At 41.3% G+C, this 24,488-nt stretch overlaps 1 protein-coding gene across 9 annotated transcripts in view; it reads left to right on the top strand.

Moving 5' to 3' along the window:
• ptpn21 (protein tyrosine phosphatase non-receptor type 21) overlaps positions 1-24,488 on the top strand; it is a 64,364-nt gene that overhangs the window by 32,904 nt on the left and 6,972 nt on the right. For 8 of the 9 annotated variants that reach the window (XM_048974114.1, XM_048974113.1, XM_048974119.1 and 5 more), the window contains 6 exons: positions 316-403; positions 514-593; positions 5,939-5,999; positions 7,413-7,488; positions 11,873-13,317; positions 18,317-18,457. In XM_048974114.1, the coding sequence (XP_048830071.1) occupies positions 316-403; positions 514-593; positions 5,939-5,999; positions 7,413-7,488; positions 11,873-13,317; positions 18,317-18,457 (1,891 nt within the window). The remainder of the gene's footprint in view (positions 1-315; positions 404-513; positions 594-5,938; positions 6,000-7,412; positions 7,489-11,872; positions 13,318-18,316; positions 18,458-24,488) is intronic. The other variant, XM_048974120.1, reaches the window with a different exon arrangement.

A 24,488-nucleotide genomic window follows, 5' to 3' on the forward strand; every position in this document is an offset into this window, starting at 1 on the left:
TTTTAAGGCTTAAACTATGATTTTTTTATTATGATCTTTCTACATCGCGGATTTTCACCTATCACTTTCAAAGCGTGTGGGAGGGGTATTTTTATGCTTAAACTATATTAAAAAATCTTAATTTATGTGGTCTTTCTATATCGCGGATTTTCACCTATCGCGATAGGCGGGGGATCACTGTATTTGTATCTTAGATGGCTTATCCACATGATGTTTGGTTTGACCCAACATTATTTTGCCTTACACTTATTTATGTTTTATGCATTTTTGAAAACACATCTAAAATTGCTTTTTGTGTTTCACTTGGTGATACAGGTGGAATGACGTTAACAGCATGAATCACAATAAGTCATTTTTTACATTAGACTTGGCCAACAAAGAGGACACGGTTCAGTTTCAGACAGTAAGTTTCTGATATAATTTTTATTGGGAGTGACTGTTTTTAAATAAAAAATTGGCAACAAGAGTTTTTAATCTACAATTATTTGATTACATTTTTTTTCTATTTCACAGGAAGACATGGAAACATCAAAGTATGTTTGTCGAATGTGTCTTAGCCGACAGAAGTTTTATAAGATGAACGAAAGCTGTCTGTAAGTTTCCTTTTCACCGCATACACCTGTCACACTGCTATTACTTTTAGGCCACTGTACTTTTTCTGCATTCTCACCTCTCTTATTCGCACAAGTCTCTGCTTCTTATTATAATCTCTCTAACAGGCATCTACAGTACCATGTTTTTTTACATAGTTATTGAAAAAATATCCAGAGCCATATTCTACAATTGATATACATCTGACTTAAATTACTTTGCCATACCATCTGCAGTTCTGACTAGGTAATCCATCTGAAGGTAAGCAGGGTTGGGCCTGGCTAGTACTTGGACGGTAGACCAACTCGGAAAGCTGGGTTGCTGCTGAAAGAGGTGCTGGTGTGGCCAACAGGTTAGCCCATCCTGTGGTCTGTGTGGATCCCAATGCCCCAATGCAATGATGGGGACACTGCTGTAGTGGCATCACAAATAAGCCAGATGGTGACACATAAAGCCAATGTCCTGACTCTCTGATGTCGTAAAAGATCTCTGAGCATCTTTTGAAAATAGGTGTGGTGCCCTGATGTTCTGGCTAAAATTGCTCACTGTGGCCCTTTCAGATCTGGTCTCCTCATCATCCATTATATCTAACTGGTGAGTTCTGTCCTGCCCCCTCACCACTTTAGTTACCGTGTGGTGAGCATACTGGCACAGATTGGCTGCCATCACATCCTCCAAGTGCGTGTTACATAGTGGTGGTGGCAGCTGAAGTGGCTGCTTATTTGTTCTGTAAAGCGTTTTGGGTGTGTTGAAAAGCGCTATATACATGTAAATGTAACGTTCATTGATTCATGTTTAATTTTGAGACTCATTCAATCATTCTTAAGTCATTTTTCCTGCAGACAATTTATGAAAATTATAAAATACATAACAAATATATTACAATACGCTCCTTATAAAATGTAATTAATCTACATTTGTTGACTAATAGCGCTGCACAGGTTATCAGAGGTTATCAATGGGGCAGCTCCCGAGTGTGTTCTTTGAATTCTGTCCCTTCTCTTTGTGAGCATATATATTCTCCCTGTTTTACAGGTTTTCTCTCACGTAGCTCTTCTCCACCAATGCGGTGTTCATGTCATGGCCGAGCCAGTGCCTAATTTGGAACTAGTCCCGTGTTTTTCCACTGCCAATTATCTTGTGCCATGCCTGAGAAACTTGTTCCAGCCTAACCATTGACTTGGGAAGGGGTTACAATGCGCTGTAAAGTTCAGCAGAGCCACATTTGTTATTTCCAGAAGTTGATGTATTGTTTGATTCAGTGTTTGCTGAAAACATGCAGAAATTAAAGTAGAGCTAGAGAAAGTAGGCTACATTCATATTAAGGAGCAAATAATTAACAAATTATAAAAAGACTAACTAAAAGAAAGAGCTCTTTCAAAGCAGAGCGGTAAAAAATGCCGCACTGTTCTGTGTTTGTTGTTGGTAACAAGCCTTCAAAGTGTGATTCCAACACATTTCCTTACAGGTTCACACAATAAAAACTTGGTGCTTCCCCTCTTGAATATATGTCTGAGATGGTGATGTGTAGTCAAATGATTTGGGGGAAGCCGAAGTTTTAAATGAACAGTGTCCGACTGAATCCAGGGACTGTTATGTCCTATGAATGGCTGGTTCAGAGAGAACCCCAAAGCATAGCTGAAGCCCAGCTTCTGTGCAACCTCAAAATCTACACAGCAAAAATTCAGCAAATAGTTAGTTATAAATATTAATTAGCAATGCTTTGTAATGTAGCTAGGTAGTGTTTTATATAAAAGAAACTAACTTAAGAATCAGGGCTTAAGTTAGTATTAGCCTAAACATTATCCAACAAAAAACATTACTTAATGAACTCAGAAATGTTATGTGCCCATTGTTGTGCCTGTTATGTGTGCTGTGTAAATGTTGTTTTTAACCAGTGGAAATGTGGACTGGTTCTCATATCATGCCACTGAAGCACCACCTTAGAACTAGCTACCTATCAGCATCAGCACTGGCATGGTACTAGTAGAAATGAAGTAACAGCCTAATGACACATAGTTACTGTAGGCACTCTGGCTTCTTAAATGACCAGAATTACATGTATGTGTATGTCTTGCCTGTCAATGGTGTTTTCTTACCTTGTCTCTGTGCTTCCTGGGATAGACTCATGGTCAGATGTTAACTAATGTGTTGGCCCAAGAAAAATAAATTAAGTGATTTTTAATTAATTGCTAGTACATGAAAGGTAGTATCAGCCTATCAGGGTAAGTGAAAAATATTTAGAGACATATATTATCCACATCACCTTGCAAGATAGTGATTGTAGCCAAAAGGCCTTACCTCAAAGTGATCTGCAATTTAATTTCCCCATTTATATTATAGAAAATGGATGAAAATTACATTAAATTATATATTTTAAAATTACAAAACATCCCAAAAAATTTTGAGCAAAATTAACATTAGTTATACCTGGCCATTTTTGATGATATTGCTTTTGAAGTCAGCTGAGGTAGTTTCTAGGAGCTTTTCTATGCATGTACCACTGGACGGAGCCCCAGGACAGACTCCAGACATGCTGGAGGTATTGCATCTCTTAAATGGCTCAGAAATTATCTGGGGATCTCACAAAACAAGGTGAAGACTATGACTCTCACTGGGAGAAGTTACATCATGATGGTGATATGATATGTATAATTAATTATCAGAGGACATTTCTTTAAGACATGTGAAGCACTGGATCTCCAAAAATAAAAGAAATGTAACAGTCATATCTTTTTCATGCCAATGTATCATGATGACGACCAGTGCAGCAAGGCAAGGCATGTTCAGTTATAGAGCACAATTAAGACAAGGCAGAAGAACACATTTAAATAAGACATTAAAATCACATTTAAGAGATAAAAGAATTATAAAAAAACTAAAAACCAACCATTTTCCAAACCACTTATCCTACTGGGTTGCGGTTGTCGGGAGCCTATCCCGGAAGCAATGGGCACGAGGCAGGGAACAACCCAGGATGGGGGGCCAGCCCATCGCAGGGCATACTCACACACCATTCACTCTCACATGCACACCTACGGGCAATTTAGTAACTCCAATTAGCCTCAGCATGTTTTTGGACTGTGGGGGGAATCCGGAGTACCCGGAGAAAACACCAAATAAACCGTTAACTGAAAAGAAGTTATATTGTAGTGGTATTGAATGATTTAACTGATTTAATTTATTTAGAAGCTGCAGCAAACTAATGTTCTAAGCCCTGATTTAATTGACAGTTTTAACAGACCTCAGGTCTTCAGGAAGTTTGTTCCACTAACGGGGAGCATAGAAACTGAACACTGCTTCACTTTGTTTGGTGTTGATTCTGCGAACGCTGAGTAAACCTTTTCCAGATGACCTCAGGGGATCTTTTATGAATGTTTTTTCATTAGTTTTGCATTTGGCTACGGTCAGTGTCACTATTGGTAGCATGAGGCGATACCTGGACCCTACAAAGGTTGTACAGGTAGTCCAACTCCTCCAGGATGGTGCATCATTATGTGCCATTGCAGAGATGAGAGCAGGTTCACCCTGAGCACATGTGACAGACATGACAGGGTCTAACATTGTTCAGCATGACCGGTTTGGTGGTGGATCAGTGATGGTCTGGGGAGGCATATTCATGGAGGGATGCACAGACCTCTACAGACTAGACAACGGCACCTTGACTGTCATTAGGTATCGGGATGAAATCCTTGGACCCACAGTCAGACCCTACGCTGGTGCAGTGGGTCCTGAGTTCCTCCTGGAGCACGACAATGCCTGGCCTCGTGTAGCGAGAGTATGTAGGAAGTTCCTGGAGGATGAAGTAATTGATACCATTGACTGGCCCCCACACTCGCCTGACCTAAATTTAATAGAACACCTCTGGGACATTATGTGTCAGTCTATCCAATGCTGCCAGGTTGCACGTCAGACTGTCCAGGAGCTTATTGATGCCCTGGTCCAGATCTGGGAGGAGATCCCCCAGGACGCCATCCGTCGTCTCATTAGGAGCATCCCCCAACATTGTCAGGCATGCATTCTAGTACGTGGGGCCATACAAACTATTGAGTATCATTTTGAGTTGCTGCAATTAAATTTCAGCAAAATGGACTAGCCTGCAGCATAATTTTTTCACTTTGATTTTCATCTTTGTCTTTCGTCTTTGAATTCAGCCTTCTGTAGGTTGATCATTTTCATTTCCATCAAATGATGTGGCATCCTCTCGTTCCTAACACATTACCCACAGGGACAGATTATGGGTTGTGTTGGGCCCCTGGGCAAAACGTTCGCGAGGGCCCCCCCCCACCACCAGCACCACCACCACAACCACCACAATTCAAGGGCCCTTGGCAGCCAAACGTCCTCCCTATAGGGCCAGGGGCCCTTGTAGGCAGAGGATCAAAGAATGTAGGCCCTCTAAAATAGACAAACGAAAATACATTGTTGATAAGCATTGCAAATTGTTTTGGGCTAGGGGCCCCACGGGCCCCCTGCACCCCAAGGGCCCCTGGGCAGCAGCCCCGCTGGCCCGGTCCGTAATCCGTCCCTGATTACCCAGTCCATATTAGTATAGATATCCAGCATGATTTTTTCCCATTAAAATCTGATATGTTTTCAAAGTGTTCCTTAAATTTTTTGAGCAGTGTATTTAGTGTATGAACATTAACACATACACAGACAAGTACAGTAAACCACTTAACTGACAGGGAAAGATTCTGCAAATTGGTAAGTGGAATGTACAATAAATGTATTGATGTAGTTTTACAGTTATGTGTCACAACTAGGAGTTGGAGCATTCATGTAAAAACACATTTATTGGATTTCACATTTCCAGTTGATCCATTCAGTAATTTTAGTAATTATAGAGGTTGCTGAGTGTGCGTGGAGAGCAACAGGATTGTCTAGGGAAAACATTGTTATCATTCCAACATCTAATTCAAATAAATTCTAAATAAAATTGAATACATCAAGCATGTAAAATGAAATTTTGTTTTTAAAAGTCTTGCATACATGGTACAAATATGCCAAATGTAAAATTAAAATAACTTGCTATGTGCATAAATGAGTAAAACCATGGCTCAAATCATGTTGCATAGTTATTCTCTTAATACTAAGATTCATGCACCTCAATACCAAAACTGTGCTGTTCATAAAAATAGTTACAAAAGGAAGGAGGGACTAAGCACAGAACCTGTCTGGTAATACTATCAATGAGACTATCTGAAGTGGCTGCAGCAGGAAATTTGTTTAGATTTAGAAATCTTTCTAATTAAATTTAGTGAAGTTTATATCTAGTTAACTGTTTATTAATGTGTAAATCATAAAGGCAAAACTCACACAGTATTTTTATATGTATTTTTTACAGACAAACCTTGACTACAGAAATATCCCCAGTAAGGTACCAGCCATCTACAAGAATTTCCCTAGTATGCATTTTAATTACATACCTTTGTCATCTGCATGTGAGATACAAGCTCAACCAAATCGTGCTAAAAGTATAGATTTTTCAAGAAACCATTACTAACAGTGTAGTACAAGAAGAAGAGACTTGCCTGAGCAAAAATGACACACACAAACAGGAATGGAAGTAAATCGTATGCACTGATAAGTTGGGTCCTAGTGTCAGGTATTTGTAAGATGCAGAGATGGTGACGTGTGTTTGTATGTCACTGTTAAGGACTGAGGAAGCAGTATTGTGTGTTAGGATAGATAGGTGCTCTGTACTGTAGACGGCATGCCTATGAACATACTCCATCCACAAGGGGACACCAGTTTGGCTTTCTTGCCCCTGTGATATACATTAGTATATCCCATATACATTAGTATAGCCCATAGTGTGAAGGAGTATTGGGTCAGTCCGTGCCAAATCAACCAGGGGCTCCATGGGCATCATTCCTGATTTTGATGAAAACTTGGTATTTTGATCCTTATAGAGAACACTGAACATTCCCCAAGTTTTATTGAACAATTCTGATGCAGTCCAAAGTTATGGCCCTTTCAAATTTGGGTGCCACGCCCCTTTTTTGCTCATTTTTTGACTGGAATACTGTATGCTGAAGGAGTTGAGTTGAGATAGTTATATGTTCAGCATTTATAGTTCAGATATGCTCCTTTCAACTGTATATGTTTCATTCCCATCACTAACTATCTACACAGTCAACCATGCCCCCGACGTAGGGGGTCCTGTGGGGGATTTCTCACCTGTGACCATTTTCAGATGGCAATATATCAAAGAATAAATGGTTATTTAGAATGAATTTGCATCTGCTTACCGTATCTTCTTCAAGTAACAAAAATATAGAAGAATATTGGACGTAGGTGTGGTGGTGACCCCACAGCTTGGGGTCAAAATCCGAAAAAAGTGAACCAAAAACTGATTTTTGCTAACTTTGAAGTGCTTCCCCTGAGCTTAATTTTAATACCAGATTCTAAAAGAGCAGGGAAAAGTAGGCCAGGAGAGCAATTTTCAGCTCTCTAGCATTCTTAGAAGCAAAAATATGGTCTCCTGAAAACCCTTACAAATTATATGTGCGATTCGCGAGTGCAAAAAAGGGGCGTGGCACCCAAATTTGAAAGGGCCATAACTTTGGACTGCATCAGAATTTTTCAATAAAACTTGGGGAATGTTCAGTGTTCTCTATAAGGATCAAAATACCAAGTTTTCCTCAAAATCAGGAATGATGCCCATGGAACTTTTCTGGACATTTGCAAATTATTTCTGTGTGTTACCATAGTTTCCAACAAGTATATTCAAACTTTTGACTGGTGAATGTACTGTAAAATGTTGATCAGTCTGATGTGTCACACACATAATAAGCAATCTGTTATATTTTCTGAAGGCAAATCAAGCCAAAGGCCAGATCTACATGATGCCCCCTCCTCAGATGAATTACAATGGCCACTACACATCCCAAGGTAAAGATCTGCTTTGCAGGCCTGACTGTGAAATAGGCTTTTTCACTGAGATAATTTATATTATCTCCTAAAAATTTGTAATAAATGACATACGTAGTACATCTAAGTACAAATATTTTCTGAATAAATCCCTTACTTATAGGCAAGAAACAATCGGCTAATTAAAGGAAGTTTTTGTTATCCTGTTTATTAGGTCGTATTGTGAAACTGACATTTTTCCTTAGTTATACAGTCCCTGACAAAAGTCTTGTCGCTTGTGTACAAATTGACCTCAAGTGCCGCTGAAATATATTTCTAATCAAGATTTTTTTACAAGAAATGGCTCATTTTATTCCCAACAGCTTTTGTAGTAATGTTTCAGTGCAAAACGAAACTGTCAAAAAGTATTCTAATATTCAAAGCTTGGTAAAGCCCATTGAGTCAATTTTTTCAAAGACATAAGTGTTGTCGCCTTGTCATATGAGCTTCACCTGTGACTAATAATGGATCAATTAGGTCTCAGGTGTGTATAAATAGAACCCCACTACACTAGACCTTCACATCAACTGCAACTAGACCTCTGCAAACATGCCTAAGATTCACCCTGAGACTAAAGTGTTGATCATCAAGAGGCTGAAGACCGGATCCACTGCTGATAAGAACATAAGAACATAAGAACTATACAAACGAGAGGAGGCCATTCGGCCCATCAAGCTCGCTTGGGGAGAACTAAACTAATAGCTCAGAGTCGTTAAAATCTTATCTAGCTCTGATTTAAAGGAACCCAAGGATTCAGCTTGCACTACATTATCAGGAAGGGTATTCCATACTCTGACTACACGCTGTGTAAAGAAGTGCTTCCTTAAATCCAGCTTGAAGTGTTCTCCCGCTAATTTCCACCTATGGCCACGAGTTCGTGTATTTAAACTAATGCTGAAGTAACTATTTGCCTGAACAGCATCCAAACCTGTTAGAATCTTATATACCTGGATCATGTCCCCCCTCAGTCTCCTTTGCTTGAGACTGAACAGATTTAGCTCAAGTAACCGTTCCTCGTATGACATTCCTCTAAGACCAGGAATCATTTTTGTGGCCCTACGCTGCACCTTTTCTAAGGCCACAATGTCCTTTTTAAGATATGGTGACCAATCCTGCACACAATATTCTAGGTGAGGTCTCACCAAGGAATTGTATAATCTTAGCATTACCTCCCTTGACTTAAACTCCATACACCTGGAGATATACCCCAACATCCTATTGGCCTTTTTTATTGCTTCCCCACACTGGCGAGAATGGGACATGGAAGCATCAACATACACACCAAGGTCTTTCTCATGATCAGCTACCTTTATTTCAGTGACACCCATGAAATACCTGTACTTTATATTTCTGCTCCCTAGATGGAGTACCTTACATTTATCGATGTTAAATTTCATCTGCCAGGTATCGGCCCAGTCACAAATTAAATCAAGATCCCGCTGTAGCTGCTGAGCCACTAATTCAGTATCTGCTACACCACCCACCTTGGTGTCATCTGCAAATTTCACCAGTTTACTGTATATATTGGTATCCATATCATTTATGTAAATTAGGAACAATAGTGGTCCTAAAATCGAACCCTGCGGTACCCCACTATGAACGCAAGCCCACTTTGACATTGTGCCTCTTATAACTACTTGCTGTTTCCTATCTGTTAACCAGTTATCAATCCAGGTCGCTACGGTACCTAAAATACCTGTCGCTTTGAGTTTAAGTAGGAGCCTCTTGTGGGGGACAACATCAAAAGCCTTTTGGAAATCTAAGTAGATGACATCATAGGCCTTCTTATCATCAACTTCCTGAGTAGCTTCCTCAAAAAACTCCAACAGATTTGTTAAACAGGATCTACCTCTCCTAAATCCATGCTGGCTATCCCGCAAAATGTTATTGGAGTCCAGGTAATCTACCATTTTCTCTTTGATTATAGCCTCCATAACTTTACCAGTTATACAAGTTAGACTGATTGGCCTATAGTCAGACAAATTACTTCTATCCCCTTTTTTAAAAATAGGCGTTATGAAGGCGTGCTTCCAATCAGAAGGTACCACACCTTCAGATAAGGATGTGGCAGACACCTTCAATGTGTCTCAGCGTCAAGTACAGAGGATAAAAAAAAGATTTGAAGAGACTGGAGACGTTTTTGACAAGCCCAGGTCAGGCAGACCCCGCAAGACAACTGCTCGAGAGGACCGTTTGTTGGTTCGAAAATCCAAGGCCAGCCCATTTTCCACTGCAGCAGAGCTCCACGAGACCTGGTCACCTGAAGTCCCTGTGTCAACCAGAACAGTTTGTCGGATTCTGTCTGGAAATGGCCTCCAAGGTCGAATCAGTGCCCAGAAGCCAGCACTAAACAAAAGACAATTGAAAAACCGTGTGGCATTTGCCAAGGCCCACAGCCTGCTAAAAGGATGGACGCTGGAAAAGTGGCAGAAGGTGGATTTTTCAGATGAATCTTCTGTTGAATTACACCACAGTCGCCACAAATATTGCAGGAGACCTACTGGAGCCCGCATGGATCCGAGATTCACCCAGAAAACAGTGAAGTTTGGTGGTGGAAAAATCATGGTCTGGGGTTACATCCAGTATGGGGGTGTGCGAGAGATCTGCAGGGTGGAAGGCAGCATCAATAGTCTGACATACCAAGAAATCTTAGCTACCTTTTATATTCCCAACCATAAAAGAGGCCAAATTCTGCAGCGGGATGGTGCTCCATCACATACTTCCATCTCCACATCAAAGTTTCTCATGGCGAAGAAGATCAAGATGCTCCAGGATTGGCCAGCCCAGTCACCAGACATGAACATCATTGAGCATGTGTGGGGTAGGATGAAAGAGGAAGCATGGAAGATGAAACCTAAGAATATTGATGAACTCTGGGAGGCATGCAAGACTGCTTTCTTTGCTATTCCTGATGACTTCATCAATAAATTGTATGAATCCTTGCCAAACCACATGGATGCAGTCCTTCAAGCTCATGGAAGTCATACAAGATATTAAATTTGGATCTCACAGCACCACTACTTAATTTGCTGACATATTTTTGTATTTGCAGTACATTTGGTCAATTTCTGTATAGGCGACAAAACTTTTGTCTTGCCAAAATTTGACCTTTCTGTCTTGATTAAATGATAAATCTTTTTTCAGTGAAACTACTTCATTTCAATGCATTAAACATCATTTGGTAGGGTTTTAGCTTTTCATATGAGCTATTTGTAACATCAATTGATTAATTAAAAGTCAGGTTAATAGCAGGTGTTTCTACGAAATAGATAAGCGACAAGACTTTTGTCAGGGACTGTATATTTTGAACTCATCCTTGCATCTTTACTTTCACATATACATGATTGTTGATATATTAGGAGCTATACTGAGGTTCTAGAGCCTGGTCCCTGTTGACAAGTACCTGGGCAGTAACCAACCTAGAACTATAACTCCTGCTCACTTTCGTGTGTCGTTTTCACACTGCACAACCGGAACTGGGACCTTTATGCTAAATAAGCATGAGTGACGTAAAAGCTTGTATGTTAAATTTCACACATAATTTCATACGAAACTACACTGCCCAAAATGTTCCAGGATAAGTCTTTTTGTTAGTTATTGAGGGTCCTTTTATTTATGTCTTATATATACGACCCGCAGCATGTTAATGAAATCTAGTAAAATCTAGCTAGCACATCGTCTTTCATTTTCCGCAGAATAAAAAATGATTAACCCGCTAATAAGCACTGGCAAGTTTCACCGCTGGCACCAGCGATATTAGACAAAAGTGTACAGTCTAATTTTCCAATGCAGAAATATGGAAACGAAACCAAAAAATGTATTAATTGATGCATTACATGTAACTGGGGTACAAAAATAATTTCTGCTCAATTTCTGCTCCGTTACGTCTGTTTCTTTTCCCTGCACTGATCAACCAGTAAGCAAGTTTATCACTGTTAGTGTTTGTGTTCAAATGAAAAGTACCTAGTCTGTAGCAAGGACTTAAATATACAAAAATCAATGATGTAACAACAGCTTTACTCTGTGGCCATCTAGTAATAAGAAGCCAATATTATGGTGGCATATGAGGCCCTATTTACACTTTGGTGAATGTCCTATGCTGATGAGTAGATGACAGAGCACAGTAGTTCTCAGGTATGGAGTGCCAGGTATGGTGGGTTGCACATGATGTTTTTTGGGTAGCCTTTGGGAACATGCTGATAAGGCTTTTTTATCATTACCCCCTAAAACAGATGAATGAACAGAATGTCTGTGACATTGTGAACATTTATTTCTTGCTCCTGCTCTTGTTTTATGTCTTCATAACAGTGTCTGTTATGTTAAATAAAAACAATACACCCGAATGCTGGCCTTTTTTTCTTTGCAGATAGTCAGAATGGCTACTTCTGTCAGTCCCAGTCCAGCTTGGACCATTCCCCTAATGAATATAATGGGCAGGTCTGTAATGAAAGTGTATACAGCGCCCATAGCACTAGCTCTCTAAACAACCCACAGCACTACCTGCAGCCATCTCCCATGTCTTCTAACCCCAGCATCACGGGGAATGATATACTGCGGCCAGACTACATGCCATCATACCGCCGCAGCTCGCTCATTCCTCCCTCTTACCGTGCCACACCAGACTATGAAACTGTCATGCAGCAAAAAAAGCTGGGCATGGGGTCTTCAGAGCGCCAGAGCCACTCGATGCGGAACCTAAACATTGGCAGGTCCTATGCTTACAGTCGACCGGATCCTCTGGTATACAGTCAGCCTGAAATCCGCGCGCACAGTCAGCTTACTAGCCAGTACCATTTGCATCTCAACTACAGCTTCCATAGCCCTTCTCCATACCAGTACCCCAGCGATCGACGCCCTGTGGTCGGAGCTGTGAGTGTTCCAGAGCTCACCAATGTGCAGCTACAGTCGCATGATTATCCTGCCCCTAATATCATGAGGACTCAGGTATACTGTCCACCTCCCCCATACTCCTACCCACGGCCTGCAAACAGCACCCCTGACCTTTCACACCATCGTTATGTTAGTAGCAGTAACCCTGACCTGGTTACTCGCAGAGTTCATCACTCTGTTCAGATGTTCCAGGAAGATAGCCTTCCTGTGGCCCATTCACTGCAGGAGGTGAGTGAACTGCTTACTACAGCACAGCGTGGCCACATGAAGAAGCGGAATAGCATTGACATTGCAGGCCTTGCCTATAGCTTAGAGGGCATTAGAATGAAAGAGACCACAATGTGCACATCAAGAGAAGAGACAAGCCTATCCCAAGCTCAGCCTTCAGGCTCCCAGCTGAATGTTGTTTTGGAGAGGACTAAAAGCCAAAATGGGAAGAGCACGCAGGATTTACTGTATAGACACAAGAAATCACTGTCAGATGCCACGATGCTGGTACACAGTAGTGGCGAAGAAGATGAATTTGAATATGACAATGGCTGCCTTACACCACAGTCGCAGAGTTCTGCAGGCTACTCTGAGCAGCATGTGACTATGCCAAATCATACTATAGCAGAATGTCCCATTGCCTACCTCCACGAACAAGCTCTTGAAACCCCAATTCCTGAAGCACTCATCCATCAATCACATTCACTCCAGAAGCCAGTGACAGAGAATTTACCAAAGAATAATAATAATGTGTACGTACTGGCAGAAGACGACCCTCAGCATGGAAGGGGAAGTGAACTTGTGCTCTCAGTCTCTGTGAGTAATCTCAGTAGCTCTCAGCTCATTCCCAAGCAAGCCTTGTCTAAGAAGAGGCCCATTTCAGATGAACCTTCTGCGAAGGGGAATAATCCGAATGGCCTGCCACCTCTTATGGTGAGTTAAGCCTTCTACTCTAACCCTATCTCAGTATTGTAATCAATTTCTCTTTAAATTGGTATTTCATTAACTTTATGCTTATACTTTCTTATACACTGATCAGCCATAAAATTAATTCAGTTAATTATCTCATTACAGCGGCACCTGTCACAGGTGCCGTTATGTATTAGGTAAGTGAACAGTCAGTTCTTGATGTGCAGGAAGCAGGAAAAATGGCCAAGCATAAGGATCTAAGTAAGATTGATAAGGGCCAAATTGTGATGGCTAGTTAACTGGGTCACAGCATCTCCAAAACAGCAGGTCTTCTGGGGTGTTCCCAGTATGCAGTAGTCAGTACCTACCAAAAGTGGTTCAAGGAAGACCAACTGGTGAGCCAGCCATGGGCTCGTGGGCACCCAAGGATCACTGAAGCATGTGGAGAGTGGGAGTCCAGTCCTAAAGTAGAGCTGCTATAGCATAAATGCTGGAAAAATTAACGCTTATTATGATAGAAAGGTGTTTGAATACACAGTGCATAGCTGCAGACTGGTCAGAGTGCCCATGCTGACCTTTGTCCATTGCTGAAAGCACCTATAATGGGCATACCTGCACTGTATGAGTATCATAATTGGACCATGGAGCAATGGAACATGGCCTGGTCTGATGAGTCAGGTTTTCTGTTACATAATGTGGACAACAGAGTGCATATGTGTTGTATACCTGGGGAAGAGATGGCAGCAAAATGCATTATGGGAAGTAGGCGAGCCTGCGGAGGCAGTGTGATGCTCTGGACAATGTTCTGCTGGTTAACGTTGGGTCCTGGCATTCATGTGGATGCTACTTTGACATGTACCACATACCTTTACATTACTGCAGACCTTCATGGCAACAGTATATTTCAGATGTCTCTCAGCAGTATAATGCATCCTGCCACACTGCAAAAAATATCCAGGAATGGTTTGAGGAACGTGAAAAATATTTCAAGATATTGACTAGGCCTCCAAATTACACAGATTGAATATCTGTGGGTTGTGTACAACAAACAAGTCCGATCCATGGAGGTCCCACCTCACAACTTATAGTACTTAAAGGATCTGCTGCTAACATCTTGGTGCCAGATACCATAGCACACCTTCACCTTCATGCCTCTATGGGTCAGAGCTGTTCTGGTCGCACGAGGGAAACCTACACAGTAGTAGGTGGTTTTAATGACAAATTATGACAAATCGGTTTATACGTTAGGTACTCTGTGTCTTTATGCCTCTGTGGTCGATTAAGTTCATTTCTTCAGCTTTCGATATTACGTTTATGTTTTAATATTTATAATTAGGATCATACTTTTGAAGTGTGAGAGAAAGTAACATTTTAAAAATTGTCTGTTTTGTATGTATCTGTACATAGTGTATCTGTTACAGTTCTTATTTTAATGTCACAGAAATTTTTGGTCATAGTGCAAGAGGTAAGGAGCATGCACTCATTACAGTGTGTTGTGGCACCCACCATATGACAAACTACTTCAGGGATGAGAACCAGAATGCAGCCATGCGGCGGGCAATACCTCAGCACCTCCCTAGTCCGAATGGACCAGTGTGAGTTTTTTTTCCGGTAGCTGGAGTGCCAATCCTGCCACCAACCCCCAAGTTTTTTTCTGTAAGTTAGAAGACCTCCTTATAGGGCTGGATATAGTTAAACATCATACCCAGGATGAAGCAATTGCCAGTTAAGGGCCTTGCTCAAAGAACCAATGGTGTAGAAGCACTCCGGGCATTCACAAGATTTGAACCAGCAACCTTCCAGTTGCAGGCACAGATCCCTAGTCTCAGAGACACCACTCTGCCCATATCATAGTGCAAAAGAGAAATAAATAGAATATAAATAATTAAACATCGAAAAAATATAAATGACATTTTCAAACATACATACACGGAGGAATACAAATAACCACCTAATTGCTGAGGAGAAATTCTATAAATTGTCATATACATGGAATGTGCAATAAATGAATAAGTACAGACGCTTCTCTACTTACGAACTTTCAAATTATGAACTTTCAGACATACAAAAGAAGAGGACTGCAAGTCCAAATTGTGTTCATTTGAGCTCCCATATCCTGTCCTCAGTTTTTTTTTCTGTGCGCCCATTCCGCCAATATGACTACTGGCCGCTACTCCCACCTTGCGGCAGCGTAGCGTACCTACTCTCAGCATCCTAGTTCTTTGTACTTGCGTATACCCTTAAAATGATGTTAAATAACGACTTACGAACATTTCAAGTTAGGAACAGCCGTTCGGAACATATCTCATTCGTAAGTAGAGGAGCGTCTGTATACTTTCAGACCTACATATCATAGCAAGGACTTTAAGAATTTCTTGGTGATTCATTCAGTCATTCTAGAAATTGTACTTTTAAATTTCCACGTGTTCTATCAAGTTCGTATAGAAGTTAGTTATTGCTTGTCAGGCAACGCCGGCTTAGCTGTATCAAATGACAGGGCTATCCAGGGAATATAATGCTGTCGTTTCCAACAGTAGGTGAAATCGCCATCAGTAACAATCTCAGCCATATGTTTCCTGTACCTGTTGATAGGCCCTAAAGAACCATTATGGGCTGTTGTGGTTCTTTCCTCTTTCCAGAATTGTTTTAGTTCATTTGGATTGTTTTGCATACATTGCACAAGATTAAGATCAAAGGCTCTATTTTGACGATGTAATGCAAAACGTAAAGCAGGACTAACAGTTATAGTCGACCCTCGTTTATCGCGGTTAATCAGTTCCAGACTCTACCGCGATAAGTGAATTTCCGAGAAGTTGGATTCTTTAATTATAAATCAAATATTTTCGTAGTTAAAGCATAGGAAATCTGTTTACGACCCTCTAAATACGGGTTTTAACATTATTAGGGCCCTCTAGACCTGAAATGGCACCCTTTAGTCACCATTACTGTTACGATTGCTGGACACGGAAGCAGGAACGGGGAGACGAGGAATCACTCCAAATGCAGAACACAGGACCATGTAACATCAAAACGTCAATGACAGACCTGGGGTTACAGACGCTGACGTGGACTTAAATACACCGGACGAATCAAACTGACAGAAAACAGCTAGGGGGCCATACTTTTAGTATATACGCACGGAAGTGGGGGGGGGGGTCTAAAAATTTGACCTAATTTTGCGTATGTGTGCATATGCTGGGAGGGGGGGGGTGAATAAACTTGAGAAATTTCAAAATTAAGTGTTTCGTTCATGATACCTGACCTGCTGCATTGCATTCCATACGTGCATATAACTCAAAACGTCTTTAGTTCATCTCCCGATCATCGGCCGGCCGGCCGGGCGATAGTCCATCAACATCGAATCAACACGCAAGCAGAATTATAAGCATGCAACACTAACCATTATTATTAATGTCAGTAACAACTGTTCGCCTGACATACGTATTCGAATAAATCCAAGTTGAATAGAAAGTTTGACGTTATTTTTATTCTGTTATAAATTACCACTCTCTTATAGCTGCGCCCCATTGCCCCTCAATGCAGCGTAACAAATGACAATGGGGCCAATATATTCGATGTTTTCATGTAATTTCAAATTTTCAAGCGCCATTATGTAAGGAATAATTGACGACGGGCCGTTGAATTATTAGAAAAATAATGCACACCCGAGGTGGTGATGCGGCCACGACCGCTTCACGTCGTGGCCGCATCACCACCTCGGGTGTGCATTATTTTTCTAATAATTCAACGGTCCGGAGTCAATTATTCCACTTATACTACGGTTGCCACACCTCAAGACATCGATCAGATGATATATTTCAAGGGATTCGTCCGGTTTTTCTACTTAAATCGCTATTGTGAGTAGGATTATTTCTTCCGCATCTCATCCAACGACTCTTTTGCTAGTTCCAAAACATCATTTTAAAGCTGGCAATGGAGTCTTGAGCCGTTGATAGCAGACTAATGCAGTTAATAATGAAGTTATTAGAAAGAGAGCGAGAGAGACAGAGACACAGAGAAAGAGAAACAGAGAGAGAGAGAGAGCTTGTATGAATTAGGCTACCTCTGTGTGTCCCTCAACAGTGTTCTGAAGCACTGTCTCTAAACTGTAAGTCTGCTTTAAGATGCAGCGCTGTTATTACCTCGCTAGTGAGAAATGTCATGTGTAGCCTTTAAGTTGGTACACTAGGCTAACTAATACTGCTGCAGCCCAGTTGTTGAAAGTTTCATATTCACCGTAAATATTAAAATTTACTTTCGGAAAATCGTCTGTCATGTTGTTGTTTTTGTTAGTCCTGTGTGCTATATAGGTACTGTATGCTAATTTCCGTTATTACAGTTAACTATGCGAAGTGATATGGAACTGTAACGCGGTCAAGAGAGCTACCTGTTTTGCTATTTTTCTCCAAGCATAATGTTGGGTAATTTGCTAAACGGTTAAAATGTCCTGGAACATTCAGCGTTATTTTTATTGAGAGGATTTGTTTCCTCAATGTTATTCTTCTGATATGAACAAGTGCAATAGATGCCTGCTAGTTAGTAGTGACCTGTATATGGTTTTCGCCTCCACTGACATGCAGTATGTTCTTATTTCTTTATTTTGATATTTTGAGTGAAGCAATACATTATTAACAAACTGAGAAACTCAGAAGAAAATGTACGAAATAGAAAACTACTATTATAGGAAATCGCTGTTCAATATTTTATTGATTATTTCAGTGGGATTTTTGTTTTTCATCTTGACTGTATAACCCTATATGACAGGTATTATATATGTTTCATACTAAAATAGTGGAGTGATGTGCTGGAGTTCAGTGTAATTATGGCATACTTGTGCTGTTTGGCAATGCATTCTTTTTGGCTATACACCTAGAATGAAATAAAATATGGTCTGACAGCAGTGCCATTTTGTTGCTACCTGATAGTCCAGCAGAATATCCATTTCCACTGTCTTACTGACATCTCTGCAGTTTTAATATTATATGCTCTTTTCATTTGTTTGATCATTTCTCTCTGATATTAGGGTATGAAAAGAGGAACAAAGTCTGAGTTCAAGAAGGCTGGGCCGTTAAAGATTGCAGCACTGAATGGACTGGCAGTGTCTAGATTGCCAATACATGACAAGAACAATCCAAATTCTGGGATCTCCTCCAGTGATGAGAGAGTATGTCTCGTTTTCTCCCCTTCTACTTTACCTTGAGTGGAGTTCTATCCAAGTGCTATTATGTAGGTTAGAGTATAACACCTTACTCTTAAGCTGTAATGTTATCATGTTATATTTTCAGAACAGAATACAGATGCTCCTCTACTTATGAACTTTCAACTTACGAATTTTCAGCCATACGAATAAAGAGGACTGTAAGTCCAAATTGTGTTCGTTGGGCTCCCGTTTCCTGCCCGCAACATCAGTTACGCCTAGTATGACTGCTGGCCACTACTTCTGCCGCACAGCAACATAGCGTGCGTACTCCCAGCATCCTAGTTCTTTGTACTTGCGTATACCCTTAAAATGAAGTTGAATAACATCTTACGAACATTTCAAGTTACAAACGGCCGTTCAGAACGTAACTTATATGTTACTGTTAGAGTGTATCTGTGTATTTTATCATATTATTATCCTCCTATATGTGTACGTGCAACCCTTAACAACTAACCCATGGCCCAGAAAGGGTTGCAGACAAGATGTCCTCACAGGGGCCTACCAGATTGTGACCCAGGAATAATCGAGACAGCACACGTCTTTCTGTTTTACTTGCGCAAGGGTGCCCACTTCAGGTGCAACAGACAGTATCTGCGCCTCTGTTGAGTGTCACACCGGACAGTCCCTTGGCTTCTTTATTTATAGGGTAGGGGAGGGGTTACATGGGTCTTGTCTTTAACTAGTCAATGCTGTGTGAGGCCTCCGTGAAACAGGGTTAATACAAAGCATTACATATCTCAAGGTGGGCCCCCTGCTATGTTGACAGAATCTGTTTCCTTTCTCAAGGTCTCTTATTCCTGCGTCACAATCTGGTAGGCCCCTGTGAGGACATCTTGTCTGCAACCCTTTCTGGGCCATGGGTTAGTTGTTAAGGGTTGCACGTACACATATAGGAGGATAATAATATGATAAAATACACAGATACACTCTAACAGTCCCTCCTGTTTATCATGTTAATTATACATTTGCTGTGATATAAAAAGAGACAAGGGTGTAGCATCTCTAAACTTCGGGACTAGGCCATGCCGGTGAGGATTTCGGCCCGTCCGTCATGGTGCGTCATGCATCCACCCCTGCTCCTCTTCATCTGCATCTGTTTCCATGTTTTGGGTGAGGGACAAAACATATTCTCCTGGGCTCGGAAAGCAGAGCTCAGGGCAGAATTAATCATTATACGAAAACAAGGTATCACTGTGATACAACAACAGAAGAACATCACAAAGAATGCAAAAAATGGTATACTCAATTTGAGTAATATGGACCACCAAGCCCCGGTAGTGAACCAGGACATCCAATAGTCGTTCTGCGTCCTTGTGTCGGTGGTCATAGCAATTTACAAGTCCTTCAGCCTTTGCATTGCCTTAGTCATGTTGGGTGAATGCACATTGTCAGGAATGTATGTACAACAGGTTTGGTTCAACAATACACACACTCCTCCCTGCGCTGCAGTGAGAAGATCTAGCGCCATGCGATTCTCTATCACCATTTGCCTTTGTAGCAGTTAGTCAAATTCTTATTGGATACCACATCATATACATATCGATACCAATAGTTCCGTAGGAATGGATGGGTTTCGTCTCCTTTTATGCTAGTGAGGTGCACTCCGTCCGGAGTCCACCTTTTCTTCTCCTGCACCTCAGTGTCTGGTACCAGCCATAGAATCAATATTACCATAAGACAGAAAAGACTTCCCAATATTCCCTTAGCCCACCATGGACACCCTACCAGAGCCATCCTAAAGGAGTACAGTTCAGCTGTTTTCTTCACCGGGTTGAGACAACGAAAACCTATTGTTTCTTCGTGCCTTTGTAGCGGACTTCCACTGTTACTCCGCGAATGAGGCGTCTGGTAAGGGCAGAATGAGCAGTGGGACACCAGGCATTTGGCAACTGTGATTGCATCGCAATGTTTTACTGGGTATATCTCCACCCACTTTGAAAAAGTGTCTATTATCACTAGGCAGTATTTCACTCCCTGTGACCATGTTAATTCCACAAAGTCCATATGTATTGCTTGAAACAGTTGTGTAGGGTTAGGGAATTGGCCTCGTTTGGGTCTTAGATTGCCCTGCGCATTATGTTTACAACATATAAGGCATGCTCTACAGTAGTTTTTTGCAAAATTGGAAAAATTTATAGTGTAAAAATGTTGTTGTATTATATGTACCATCCCCCTTGCGCAAGTAAAACAGAAAGACGTGTGCTGTCTCGATTATTCCTGGGTCCTAGAAGTGGAAGTGTGTGAGTAGTAAGCTGCGGCGCTTCCTCACACAGGAGATTGTAGGAGTGAAAGCTACGGCGCTTTCTCCAACATAACTAGATTGTAGGAGTGAAAGCTACGGCGCTTTCTCCTAACAGTTACGTTAAAACGTGCCATAGAATTGTCAGGCTTCTCTCAAATATAATGGGAATGAATGGCATTATTTTTGTGGTGATTTAAAGCACCAAAAATATTTGAAAAATTCAGCAGCAACCTCTCTTACCAGAAATCATGACCTGGTTACTCAAGATAATCCACAGACTTTGTAGTAAGCAGTTTAATGTAGAAATTACTCCGTCCTACCAACTCCACACACCAATCATATCACTGCAAAGAAAATACAAGCGCAAGCACCCCGACAATATCTTCTGGCCAGTGATATGACTAGTGTGGGGAATTTGACCCTCTTTGCTGTCCATCCCCACTGATTCCTGTTGCGAATTTAGAGGGCTACTCGGGACTGCAACGCCTCCCTGTTGATCTGTGTCCTTCTTGGTGACAGAGAAAAAACATTACGGATCCAGGCTTTTGTTCCCATCCCGCCTGTACTTGGACTCTTTTAGGTCTTTGCTGTCCTCATTGTGGACAATCACATCACTAGTATGCTGGAATTTTGTGTGAATAATTATACACCATATGGACAAAAATAGGGGCAGCATGGTGGTGCAGTGGTTAGCACTGTTGCCTCACACCTCTGGGACCCGGGTTCGAGTTTCCGCCTGGGTCACATGTGTGTGGAGTTTGCATGTTCTCCCTATGTCGTCGTGGGGTTTTCTCTGGGTATTCCGGTTTCCCCCCACAGTCCAAAAACATGCTAAGGCTAATTGGAGTTGCTAAATTGCCCGTAGGTGTGCATGTGAGAGTGAATGGTGTGTGAGTGTGTCCATGTGATGGGCCGGCCCCTCATCCTGGGTTGTTCCCTGCCTCGTGCCCATTGCTTCCGGGATAGGCTCCGGACCCCCTGCAACCCAGTAGGATAAGCAGTTTGGAAAATGGCTGGATAATATAAATATTACAATTGCACTCAAGGCTGGAACCAACCACTGCAGGGTGCACACTCCAGTTCACTTTTTAGACACTCAAGTTCACTTAGGACTCAATTCTCGCATCAGGCACACAAGTCAAAACAAGCTATTAAGAATTTGAATGTTTTTTGAGTTATGGATATTCTCCCCTCATCAGTGCAGTCACGCTCACTGTGCGTAACCCAAAAAGGAAAATGTGACTATTCGAGAAGTCTAATTAATTGATGAAACAGGAAAAGGCAGTTATGCTCTCGGTGAATTTGGCAACAAGCACATGGAACATGGACTCTTTACATTGTGAACCTAATTGAAATCAACAGAAGCTGCTGGTAGACTACTACACATATTTTGGTCATTCTCACAGACATAATAATCCATTGACAAACCTAAAATGTTACAATGTTTGAATTTTGTGCAGAGCAATTGAATTTACTTTAACTTTATTCCAGCCTTCAGGGAATACTTCAGGGAACTGGTTCTGGCACCAGTTCAACACCACAGCACATGCTTTGGTATGTTAGACGATTACTTCAAAACTGTTTCACAGGTCTTTTTCAATATACACTGAACAAAAATATAAACGCAACACTTTTGTTTTTGCTCCCATTTTTCATGAGATGGACTTAAAGATCTACAATTCATTCCAGATACACAATATTACCATTTCTCTCAAACATTTCTCACAAATCAGTCTAAATGTGTGATAGTGAGCACTTCTGCTTTGCTGAGATAATCCATCCCACCTCACAGGTGTGCCACATCAAGATGCTGATCTGACATCATGGGTAGTGCACAGGTGTACCTTATACTGCCCACAATAAAAGGCCACCCTGGAATGTGCAGTTTTGTCTCACAGCAAAATGCCACAGATGCCACAAGCATTGAGGGAGCGTGCAATTGGCATGCTGACAGCAGGAATGTCAACCAGATCTGTTGCTCGTGCATTGAATGTTCATTTCTCAACCATAAGCCGTCTCCAAAGGCGTTTCAGAGAATATGGCAGTACATCCAACCGGCCTCACAACCGCAGACCACGTGTAACCACACCAGCCCAGGACCTCCACATCCAGCAGGTTCACCTCCAAGATCGTCTGAGACCAGCCACTCAGACAGATAATGCACGGCCCCATGTTGCAAGGATCTGTACACAGTTCTTGGAAGCTGAAAATGTCCCAGTTCTTGCATGGCCAGCATACTCACCGGACATGTCACCCGTTGAGCATGTTTGGGATGTGCTTGACCGGCGTATACGACAGCGTGTACCAGTTCCCACTAATATCCAACAACTTCGCACAGCCATTGAAGAGGAGTGGACCAACATTCCACAGGCCACAATTGACAATCTGATAAACTCTATGCGAAGAAGATGTGTTGCATTGCATGAGGCAAATGGTGGTCACACCAGATACTGACCGGTTCTGAGTCCCCAGACCCCCAATAAAGCAAAAAACTGCACATTCCAGGGTGGCCTTTTATTGTGGGCAGTATAAGGTACACCTGTGCACTACCCATGATGTCAGATCAGCATCTTGATGTGGCACACCTGTGAGGTGGGATGGATTATCTCAGCAAAGCAGAAGTGCTCACTATCACACATTTAGACTGATTTGTGAGAAATGTTTGAGAGAAATGGTAATATTGTGTATCTGGAATGAATTGTAGATCTTTAAGTCCATCTCATGAAAAATGGGAGCAAAAACAAAAGTGTTGCGTTTATATTTTTGTTCAGTATAGATAGAGCATTGTAAAACAATGTAAAGCTTGTGGGTTCAAACCCCAGGGAGTACATATAAATTGTAGCCATTCTGTCTTTTTGGACAAAAGCTTCATTTAAATGTGAATGAGTTAAAATGTGCGCATGAAAAAAAACTGCCTGTGGCCCATCCAGGGCTTTATCTGTTCCATTAGTGTATCTGTTATAGTTCCTGCTGTTATATCACAGAAAATATTGGTCATAGTGCCAATGAGAAATAAATAGCATATAAATAATTAGACCCATTTACATTTATGCGGGTTAGGGGTAGAAGATCCCTGTGAATGTGAAAATTTGCATATAATACTTGGGATCAGTTATTAAAAATCTACAATTAACAGCACTGAAAAGATGAAAAGTTAAAGATGGAAAGAGATTCCACATTCACAGAGACAGGTAATATGAGTGAGGATGGTTGGCGACACAAAGATGCATGTTGTGCTCAAGCCAAGATGTGTAGAATTTATTCATTTATTTTAATTAAAAGTACAGCTCTGGGAAAAATTAAGAGATATTTAAAAAAGAAAAATTGCATTTTTAATTCTTGGTTTAATCCTGGTTCTGCTGGAAGAAGGCTATATGGCAGGTTGCTTCCAGGCTCAAAGTTTGTAAGACAACAATATAAGATGAAACAGAAGATACTAGGAACAACCAATAACCAGCCAGGTAGTGGGCAAAATCCTCTTTTTAAAGTCAGAGATGATCAACAACTTATCCCATGAATCAGAGGATGACATCAGGTGACTGAAAAGGAATGGGAAACATTAAGTGCAGGTGTGAAATACACTGCTAGGACAGTTCGTAACCAGATCCTACAGTAGAAGCAGAACTAAAGTTTTACAAAGCAAAGCAGGAGTCTTTCATTAATGAGACTTAGAGAAGCACCAGGCTGCAGTTTGCAAAAAACAACGTGTATATTATTCAGAGATGCACACCCGCACATTGAGAAATGCTGTGA

This window comes from Brienomyrus brachyistius, chromosome 14, assembly GCF_023856365.1.
Source record: "Brienomyrus brachyistius isolate T26 chromosome 14, BBRACH_0.4, whole genome shotgun sequence".
NCBI classification, from domain to species: Eukaryota; Metazoa; Chordata; class Actinopteri; order Osteoglossiformes; family Mormyridae; genus Brienomyrus; species Brienomyrus brachyistius.